Source organism: Sorex araneus, chromosome 3, assembly GCF_027595985.1.
Source record: "Sorex araneus isolate mSorAra2 chromosome 3, mSorAra2.pri, whole genome shotgun sequence".
NCBI lineage: Eukaryota > Metazoa > Chordata > Mammalia > Eulipotyphla > Soricidae > Sorex > Sorex araneus.
This window is the reverse complement of record NC_073304.1, coordinates 150,417,162-150,428,401: the sequence shown is the minus strand read 5'-3', so window position 1 is coordinate 150,428,401 and position 11,240 is coordinate 150,417,162. Positions and strand designations below refer to the sequence as shown.

Genomic DNA, 11,240 nt, shown 5'->3' with positions numbered 1-11,240 from the left:
TAACCATGTCCCTGAACCTAAAACTGGACATTTAAAATAATAGTATTGTATTCCTGGAGAGTTCCTGCACATCCTTTTGAACTTATTGTTGCTTGTTATAATTTTGGTTGATATTCGATCAGTAACTTTACTAAACTAATTCTGTGAAATAAGTGTTCTTAATTTATGTAGCAATAAAAGTATTTGATCATCTTAGTTGTCACTTGATATCAATGAATTCCTGGCATTTTTTATTGAATCACCATGGGATACGGTTACAAAGTTTTTATGATTGAGTTTCAGTCATACAATGATTTAACACACATCCCTCCACCAGTGTACATTTTCCACCACCAATGTCCCCAGTATCCCTTCTGCCACTCCCACCCCATCACCTGCCTCTATGGGGTCTTTATTTTTGGGCATTATGGTTTGCAATACAGATACTGAGATGCCATCATGTTTGGTCCTTTATCTTTCAGCACACATCTCCCATCCAGAGCGATCCCTCAAACCATCATTGACTTAGTGATCCCTTCTGTATCCCAGCTGCCTTCTCCCCTAACTCATGGGGTAGGCTTCCAACTGTGGAACAATATTTCTGGCCCTTGTCTCTACTGTCCTTAGGTGTTACTCTCATATTATGTTATTTTATATTCCACAAATGAGTGCAGTCATTCCGTCTGTCCTTCTCTCTCTGACTCATTTCACTTAACTTGATACTCTTCATGTCCATCAACTTATAAGCAAATTTCATGTCTCTATATTCCGTTGAGAGAATAAATAACTTCGACTTTACTGAGAACTCCTATATTCATATTTGTCAGATTTTTAAAAATCTAGAAGAACAGAGGCTGGAGCCATAGTACAGGGGTAGGGCACTTGCCTTGCATGCAGTCAGCTCGGGATCAATCCCCTGGATCCCATATGGTCCTTCGAGCCTGCCAAGAGTGATTCCTGAGTCCAAAGCCAGGAGTAACCACTAAGCACCACTGGGTGTGGCCCAAAAGACAAACAAACAAAAATAACCTAGAAGAACAGTTTACAAGTCTTCCTTGCATTTCACTTGATGCTTTTGAAGAACTTCAAGATAAGCCAAAGAAGTGAAATTAGGGTTTTTCCAGATGGTTTTCAAGTATTTATCTTGCTCTATATATCATATAATCTTCAAGATTTCAAGCATTATAGAAGAACTTAACAAAACTCTATGAACATACCTCTCTGAATTTTTTCATTGTAATTTTAGTTTCTTTAGGTTATCTCATGGCTTATTAAATCTCATAATACCTGTTGTGTGGTTAAATAATTGCCACTAAGAGTTTTCAACACTTTGGTAGTAACTCTGTAGTGAGTGAGTATTGAGTCAGGTTGAGTAAATACAAACTCTATTTGTTAGATTAGCAAAAACCTACACTTTTGGTCAGGAAATAATAATTCTTGGTGAGTGACACTCTTTGGAAACTACAGACCTTTAACCTCTGGTAGAATTTTTATTTTTATTTTCTTAATTTTTTTACAGACTTACAGCTTTCCGTGCTTGTGTTTCAATCATACAATGCTTGAGTACCCATCCCTCCACCAGTGCCCATTCTCCACCACTGATGATCCCAGTATCCCAGCCACCCCATTCCCTCCACCCCACCCCACTTCTGTGGCAGGGCATTCCTTTTTGATCTCTCTCTCCTTTTGGGTGTTGTGGTTTGCAACAGAGGCACTGAGTGGCCATCGTGTTTGGTCTATAGTCTATTTCCAGCGTGCATCTCCATCTGGAGTGGGTCCTCGAACCACACTTTACCTGGTGTTCCCTTCTCTATCTGAGCTGCCCCTTCCTCCAGCATGTGAGGCTAGCTTCCAAGCCATGGAGCCAACCTCCTGGTACTAATCTCTACTATTCATGGGTTCCAGTCTCCCATCATGTTGCTTTATATTCCACAGATGAGTGCAATCTTTCTATATCTGTCTCTCTTTTTCTGACTCATTTCACTTAACATGATACTTTCCGTGTTTTTTTGTGTGTTTGTTTTTTTCTGTGATGTATGCTTTATTTTGTATTTAGAGTTTATAATTTTCTTTTTCTTTTTGGGTCCCATCCGGCGATGCACAGGGGTTACCTCTGGCTCTGCACTCAGGAATTACCCCTGGCAGTGCTCAGGGGACCATATGGGATGCTGGGAATAGAACCTGGGTCGACTGCGTGCAAGGCAAACGCCCTACCCGCTGTGCTATTGCTCCAGCCCCAAGAATTTATAATTTTTTTAAATTTTATTTTATTATATTGAATCACCGTGAAAAAAAAATACAAATCTTTCAGGTTTAAGTCTCAGTCATACAATGATTGAACCCCTATCCCTTCACCAGTGCACATGTTCCACCACCAAGAACCCCAATATACCCCTCTCCCACCCAGCCCCCACCTAAGTAGCTAATGATCTTCATTTTATTCTCTCTATACTTTGAATACATTCAATATTTCAATAGAGAACTCACTATTATTCTTTGGAATTTTCCCCCAACAATCAGGCCTGCTGAAAAGGCATCATTTAACAATTTCTTTTCATTGCTGAGAATGAAGATTCTATGAGCAACAGTGGCTGCATGGTTTTGGATTTCTGATATTTTAGTTCAGTTCACAGTCTAGACCCATTTCTGAAACAAGCCTCTCTGGGTGCTAAAATGGGTTAGAAGACCTCTTGGATTTAGGAAGAAATTTAGGAAGAAGACCTCTTGCCTTTAGGAACAGAGGGTCTGTTTTGTGAATAGCAGCTCTGGATCTTATCTGGGCCGAGGGCATGCTGTAACGCCCCCTTCCCATGATCGCCTATGAGCCACAATATTGCAAAGTTCATACCTCTGGGTGGAAGTCTTAGGAGGTGGCTCTCGCCATGTGGATGATGCTGCCACCGCCATTTTCCACACAGAAAAACAGGGTGGAGAGGGAAAATCCCTCCCCGGGCGGCATATAGTAGTAGTACAGACCATAGTCTAGATGCATTTCTGTAAGAAGCCGCTCTGGGTGCCAAAATGGGTTAGAAGACCTCTTGGATCATAGTCTTTAGGAGCAGAGAGTCTGTTTCATGAGCAACAGCTCCAGATCTTTTCTGGGCCGAGAGCGTGCCGGTAATGCCCCCAATACTTTCCATGTTGATCCACTTATATGCAAAGCTCATGACTTCATCTTTTCTCACAGCTGCATAGTATTCCATTGTGTAGATGTACCAAAGTTTCTTTAACCCAGTCATCTGTTCTCGGGCACTCAGGTTTTTCCAGATTCTTGCTATTGTAAACAGTGCTGCAATGAACAGTCTAGTGCGATGTCATTTCGACTATACTTTTTTGCCTCTCCAGGATATATTCCCAGGAGTGGTATTGCTGGGTCAAATGTGAGCTCAATTTCTAATTTTCTGAGAAGCATCCATACTAGAATTTTGATTTTTAAAGCTACCATGGCATTGATTATATGGGCATGGAAATAGGACAAACTAAAATGGCACAGAGTTCACTGTTCTTTTATTTTATCACCATCAGGTGGTGCTAGGGTAACCAAGTGATGCTAGGGATTAGAACAGAAGATACAGCATGTAAAACAAGAACACCATGCTTTCTGTCATCCCCCATGTTCCTGAATGCACTGGTTTGTCATTGTTTTTGATGTTGGGTCACACTTGGCAGTGTTCAGGAATCACTCCTGAATGGTCTCAGAGAACTGTGTGTGGTACTGGGGATTAAAACCAGGTTGGCTCTGTACAAGGCAAGCATCACACCTCATCTCTTCTGCTCTGAGCTCACTATTTTATAGAGATTCAATTTCTTTTCCAGAATAAACCTTTAGTATTACTTTACTAGCTTCTGGCTGATTTTCAGAGCTTTCCAAAGTGGACTGAAAGCATATTTCAAGATGTTTTATGAAGGAGCAAAAGTTTGGAGATCTGTATTGTACCATTCCCAGATGTTTTTCCTTTTGTGAAAATATTGGTCTCTAATATTTTTATTGGGTACAACTTCCAATGCAACAAGGCCTATATTTTTTTATTAGTTTATTTTTAATTAGAGAGTCATCGTGAGGGTACAGTTACAGATCCATACATCTTTGTGCTCATGTTTCCCCTATACAAAGTTCGATAACCCATCCCTTCACCAGTGCCCATTCTCCACCACCAGTAAACCCAACATCCCTCCCCGCTCCCCAGTCCCGTCTCCCCCCACCCCACCCTGCCACTATGGCAGGGTATTCCCTTTTGTTCTCTCTCTCTGATTAGGTGTTGTGGTTTGCAACAAAGGTGTAACAAGGCCTATATTTTTGAGAGATAAGCTTACTTTTTGTGATCATTGAAATAATTCTCTATGTTTTGGATCAGACTTGGAAATGAGATTAAGTTTTACTGTTTTATTGAGAACTGGCAAGAACAATTGTCAAACTACTTTTGATTAGTAGGTTGATAGGTAGGCTTGATGTAACATGATCAAGTAGGATAGAGTGATGTGGCTACCCTTATATCCCACATGTAAGGATGACATGTTTTCCCTCCCACCCTTTACCAGAAGGAGAGAAGAATATAAAGGGGAAAAAATATTGACTTTTATGGGCATGAAAGACACGGATACTGAAATTTCCTTTCTGAGCTTCATCAGTATATTTGCTGAATAGATTCATGTGAATATTATGGAGGATGAAAAAAATTGCAAAGATGGACTAGGAATGATATTTGAGAAAGAAGCAACCTATACCTCAATATGTTCAGAGTTTGTAAGTTTCTCTCACCCAAAAGGGTGGTTTGGAAAGCAGCAGGCCTTATCTATTCACCAAGGTCCTAGTAAAAGTGTGTCTAGTAGGTAAAAGATCCTAGTATCAAGGTACTAGATATTAATGGTGAGTCTATTGAGCTCAAAATTTGTATGTCAAGTTACTATGCTGTGAAGATATCTGTTGCAAGATTTCCTAATAGTCTTACACATTTACATGGCAAGATAGTCACCAAGGATCTTTAACACAGTTTGGTTGGCCTGAATATTGCATGTTTAATTGGATTTTATTTCATTTTATTTTATTGGAGATTAAAGTGTGAAATTACTAATTTGTCACCCACACAAACACAATTATGAGTCAGACAGAACCACTTTCTGTTCAATTTCTGGAGATCTATATTTTACCATTCCCAGTTGCTTTTCCTTTTGTGAAAATATTGTTTCCTAGTTTTTAAATCTACGTTATAAACTTTTAATCCATAAGGCTTATCTCTTTGAGAGATATAACCCTCAACAATGGCCTTTCCTCCAAATCACTACTCTAGTTCCCCACACTGGGGAAGACTGGGGCAGACTGGGGACTGAAAGGCCGCCTCGATCACAGCTGGGCAGGAGGGCACTGCAGTCAGATGCTAATGCTCAGAGATATGAGTTCTATGAGGAAAGTTCAGGTCACAGGAAACCCTGACCCTTGGGGGTCTGGATAGAAGCTTGGCACCAGATTCTGTGTCACTTTATTTAGTGAGAGAAAAGGGTCAGATACTAAGTTTTTCTAAGAGAAGGCATCTCAGGGGTACCAAGGCTGTCCACATTCTCTTCTCGTGAATCAGAGAAGTTTTTATTCCCTTTCATGCTATTTAAATTCCTTCTGACTTTTATTCTCAAAGACTGCACTGTTGTGAGGGACACAGAGATTCAGCCATGAATGAGTGTCAGTCCTGGTAAGCAGCTCACAAAGAGTGGGGCAGACAGACAGGTGGGCCATCACTAAGTTATGAGTGCTGTGATAGGCATGTGGGATGAGGACTTGGGCTTAGCAAGTGCTCTGGGTGTCAATCTTCTCTTGCCTGGTGTATTTGAGTATTGCCATTGGTATCACCAAGGAGTGACTTAGATGAAGTCAGGCCTGTAGAGACCGACAATGTGTTTGCAGCAGGGATTGAGGGGTGAAGAACCTAATGTACAGACAGTTCAGTTGAGCTGAGGCCACTGAAAGGAGTTAATGAAAGCAGAAACAGAGGAATTCCCACAAAGAAGAAGGTGAGCGAGTGCTAGTTGAAGAAAGAATGCCACTAACAGAGAAAAACAGAATAAAATGTTCATTTAAAGCATAGACAATAGGTTAGATATTCCTGGTTTCCCCCATCACCTTGGTTCTGTAGGTAATAGCTATCTAAGTAGAAGAATAAGGGTGGGGTGTGGGGAATGGAGATAATTCTATAAAGGCATAAAAGCACATGTATTATGAAAGTTGAACTCATAGCTGAAAATAAAAAGCAAAGCCCCATCTAATGACAGATATGTCAGGATTCCTCCCTCTGTGCATTTCTGAGATTCAATAGTTCAGAGGAGATGTTTCTTGTAGGTAGGAATAGTTAGGGAAAATTTTTTATAAAGGATAAATTATCATTGCTAAGGGTAATGATAGATGTGTCACTATATATACCGGAATTATTCAGTTGATGTAAGTAATATCTGTCAAAATTACACTTAAATCTGCTTATGAATTTTTCCTGTTTGTTTTGTTATATTATAAAAGATAAAATGTGGGTCTTGGAATACAGTTCAATGGTAAGGCACATGCTTTACAAATGTGAGGCCTTCTTTTTGATCTCTAACCTCTCATAAAACACACTAACTGAATTATTATTATATTTTTATTATTTTATAATGATAGCTCTCATTTATCTGACCCTGAAAGAGCCTCCAATGCAGCACCATTGGAAAGGACATGTAAAGAGAGGCTTCTAAAATCTCAGGTGTAGGACGAATGGAGACATTACTGAGACCGCTCGAGAAATTCGACGATCAACGGGATGATGATGATGATGATGATGATGATGATGATGATGATGATTTTTATTATTACTATTGGTTTTGAGGTCACACTCAGTTGTATTCAGGGCTCTTTCCTAGCTCTATGGTAAATGATCATTCCTGATCACTCCTGGTAAAGGGCTCAGGGGATCAGATGGGATGTCAGGGATCAAACCAGGTTGCCATGTGCAAGGCAAGCACCCTACCTTGAATTATTATTTTTTTCTATAAAAATTGTGTTATATTTCATGCAATGTGGTTGCAGTAATATTCATTTTCATGGTTTTGATGTACAAAGTTACTACACCTTCACCACTACCATTTTGCTCAAGCACCTCCACCATTGTCCCTCCGTTACTTTTTTTTTTTTTTTTTTTTGCTTTTTGGGTCACACCCAGCGATGCTCAGGGGTTACTCCTGGCTTTGCACTCAGGAATTGCTCCTGGCAGTGCTTGGGGGACCATATGGGATGCCGGGGATCGAACCCAGGTCGGCCGCGTGCAAGGCAAACGCCCTACCCGCTGTGCTATCGCTCCGGCCCCTCCCTCCATTACTTTTAATTGCCTTTCCTCAGGCTGGAAGGATCTTAACCTTCCAAACAATACAGAAGCAGAAGGTGCAAAGTTTAATAGGGAATAATTGTCTGGATTTGTATGTATCCAATAATAGAAGAATTTCAAATGGCCAATGTCAGATAGAAAACGACTGTGAATTTGTTGAGGAGAGTCATGTATTAAAAAAGAAAAATGTTAGTTTTTTCAAATGCAAGATTTAAAATACAGTTAATGATCCTGAAAGTCAAATAGTACCTGTGGAATTGTCCTGTGCAATGTCCAAAACGAACTCCTGACGTAAAATTTTTCGTGTGTCTAATTTTCTCTGTAATTTGTTTTTACTTAGATTTCTTAGTTTCATGTTTTCCCAACAATTTAGTCCATCAGAAATATTTTCTAGCAACTTTCTATGCTATAATTTCACCCTCACATCATTTCCAATACTATAGGTATGAATTATGAAAGAACTCAGATAGTTTATTTACTGCATTTTCTGCAAATTTTACTGTTACAGTGGATTGCTACTTACTTGCCTGTGATAACATTGCACATAAAAATAAAACTATTTAAATTTTTTAATTAGTAAGGAATATTTCCTTTTGGTCCTCTGACTAGTGACATATGATATTTATTCTGATAAACAATTTACTATATAAAGTGGCCATTAATTATTTGTTTTATCTTGGTTTTATATACACTTCTAAAATAATTTCTGTTATAAAGATGTAAGTAAATGTCTTTTAAGAGTTTTTAAATGATTCCTTCCACACTATACTTTCAGGATTTTTATCATTTGGTATTATAATTTTTAGGAACTCAAAATTGAATGAGCTCATAAGTACCCAGGGGTTCCTAGCACATGACAAGCATTAATAAACTTGGCTGTTACAAAAATGTCCATTACATTCACACACTACTCATATTTCTTTTTTCCTTTCTTCTTTTCTTGTCCTCAGATCCATACTCTTTATATAACGTGTGTTCAAAACTCCCAGCTCTATCTCTCCTTCAAACCTATAACTTAAGCGTTCATTGATGCTATCTTGTCTTCACTCCATCTCCTGTCTCCTGTGCTGACTTATTGACTTACCCATGCTTCCTGATGCTTCTCTGCCTTTCCTTTTTATCATCCATTCTGAGGATGCTCCACTTTGGCACTGCTGGCCTTTAACGCTAGTGCTGTGGGTGCTTTGTGCCTCCCCAATGGCTCCCTTGGCTTCCACCCTCCAGATACACATGGTGCCTAGAGACCACCCAGGCCTGTGGCCAGAAGCTCCCTTCAGGGACACATCTCTAGTTGGCAGCCTCCATTCTGCTACTTCTGTTTTGTTCCCGTTATGCAGTCTGTCTCTTAATGTGGATGTCAGGACAGTTCCTCAACAGCCAGAAACAGGTCCTCAACAGCCAACAGTAGCTCCTGACAGAGTCTGGGAGGCCGTGCAAACACCCACCCACATTTCACATGTCTCGGTGACTGCGTTCTCCAGAGTGCTTTCCCCAAATGGGTGCATCACCTGGTGCTCCTTGGAGACAGGCAACCTGGGAAGGTCTTTCCTTTACCTCATGGTATGACCCTCTCCTCCTGTGCCCCACTGTCCCACATGTAGGGCAGAAAGACCCAGTGACCTCTGTGACCCAGTAACACACATCCATCCCTGAGGGAAGGGTAAAGTGAAAACATGAGAATCAGCCGTGGTGCAGAGAAAGAGAAGCTTTATTGATCACAGGGTGTGTCAGGGGTGCTGGCCATCCTTGCTGTGGGAGAGGGGGGCTGTGAGCCTGGGCTTGAGAGAGAAAGAGCCTGGGGGGGGGGGCAGGGCCTGGGCAGGGGCAGCCCTGCAGGGCCTGGGACAGGCAGCAAGTATGTCCTGGAAAGGCTCCACCGGGCAGGGCTTGTCCTGGCCCTTGGGTTCTCTTTCCTGTTCTCAGCATCGAGTCCTGGTCAGCAGCAGCCCCCAGAGCCCTGGCCACAGCCAGAGCCCCCAGACAGCTGGTCACTGGCTCTGTCACAGGAGCCAGAGCTGCGGCGCCGGCACCCGTGGGACCTGCGGCGCCTGTTGGGGCTCAGGCAGCAGCCGGCCTCGGAGCTGGGCCCGTGGCAGCCCCCGGAGCTCAGAGCACAGCCAGAGGGGGCGGGCGGGGAGCACTGTGCTGGGCTCTTCGGGGGGCACTTGGGTGAGGGGCACTTGGCAGGGAGCTGGCTCTGCTGCTGGCTCTGCTGGCAGGACATCTTGTGGGAGATGATGATTCTGGGGAAGAGAAAGAAACTCTCAGTTGAGAAAGCACAATTTAATGTCTCCTCACTTATAACGACAACCCCTTCCTCAGTCCTGAGCTGCAGGAAAAGCGGCAAGTGATGGGGAAGTTATTGGTCTGTGTAAGTTGCTTCCCACTGTGCCCTGTACCAGGGATCCTGAGCTTCCGTTTAACTGGGCCTCCAGGTTTTGCGTTTCAAAGTAACACAAAATGGTACATCTTTTGGACATGGAATCACCAGAAACACATGTGCCATGAAGAGAAAGACACAGTCTGTACTATGGTCTTTCCATCAGCAAAGTCTTGCCATATCCTCTAAGCTCTTGTTCTCTCCCCTCTGTGGCCTCCTGCCACCTCCATCTCAGGTTTCACCCCAGACCCTCTTGTCTCCCTCTACTATCCTATGGCCCTAGAGTTCCCTTGCAGCTGTTGCAGCATCTCTTCTCAGGGAGGAAAGATTCTTTTCCTTGCAGGCACTCACCCAGAGGAGAGGAGGCAGAGGCTGTTCCTGCGGAGGCTGTGGTGTGTGGCTGAGGGAAAGAGCCCTTTTATCCTGCCCTGTTATGATGCAGAGCCTGATCATGCTGTGCTTTCTCAGAGAGGCTGGGAGACTAGCACTCCCAGGATGAGCCTTCAGACCTTTTTCCTTGGCACTTGCATAATGCCCCACCAAAGAGGTTGAACCAGAGAGCATGATGACTGTCCCCATACCACCTCATGGGTCCAGGGAACCTGATCCTCCACCTATTCCCTTCCTTCCTTCTTCTGGCTCACATGCTTCATGCAGATTCTCTCCATAATCCTTTCCTGGAAACAGGTATGGCTAGAAAAAATTCCATTCTTACATTCATGACTGTCATAGCAAACACAGACACATGAATGGATCTTAAAAAATTCAGGTGATGAGTGTAATCAAAGGTGTAGAGTGTCCTCAGGTACCTCGGTAACCAGGGTCCTCAGACAGAATCCATTCCTTCCTCCTGAATTCCTGGACATGAGTTGTGTAGGAGACTAGTCCAAGACTTCTGCTTGATAGAAGTGGCCTCAGGTCACCTTATGAGCAGCATGGAATTGGGGGCATGAAATGAGCAGGGACAAGTTAGATTTTGATGGATGATTAAATTAAGTGGAGATCATTGAAAATTCTTAGTTAATTTTTCATTTGATTGAGCTAAGCTCAAAACTACTTGCATATTTTAATTTTTATACTATAGTGTCACCATCAAAGTATAACATAAATTTCAATAGCCCATGTATAATTAAAATAGTTTTTTACTTTACTGTATCATGTATTTATATTTTCTTATAGGGAAAAATATTCTTGACCTATTATCATATGTAATTAACATATATATTAGGGGGATGTTTGGACCATAACCTGCAATGCTCAGTTGCTGTTTCGGGCTCTGTGTTCAAGAGTGACCACTGGTGATGCTTAGGGGAAACCACATGTGCAACGGGGTTTTGAACCAGTTTCAGAGGATTGTAAAGTAAATGCCTTAACTCATGTATTATTTTGTGGCTCAATATAAAATATCATGAATGAAGCAATATTAAATGAAAAATTAATTTTGTTATTTAAGACAACTTAAGCCTATAAGAGTGACCAGGAAGAAGCAGTAGTACAGAAGGTAGGGAGTTTGCCTTGCACACAGTAGACAGGTTCAATTT

General features: G+C 41.9%; 1 protein-coding gene across 1 annotated transcript; it reads right to left on the bottom strand.

The window, feature by feature from the left end:
- Positions 1 to 9,009: 9,009 nt before the first annotated feature.
- Positions 9,010 to 10,113, bottom strand: LOC129403665 (late cornified envelope protein 3C-like). Its single transcript, XM_055133668.1, has 2 exons — positions 10,051 to 10,113; positions 9,010 to 9,562 (listed from the first exon to the last, which is right to left on the bottom strand). Exon 2 carries the CDS (start codon positions 9,541 to 9,543, stop codon positions 9,256 to 9,258), a length of 288 nt encoding a protein of 95 aa, XP_054989643.1. The 5' UTR covers positions 9,544 to 9,562; positions 10,051 to 10,113; the 3' UTR covers positions 9,010 to 9,255.
- Between the last annotated feature and the right edge of the window lie 1,127 nt (positions 10,114 to 11,240).

What these genes read in the sequence shown, in the direction of transcription:
- LOC129403665 (XM_055133668.1), bottom strand. Translation starts at nt 9,543, where the DNA reads ATGTCCTGCCAGCAGAGCCAGCAGCAGAGCCAGCTCCCTGCCAAGTGC.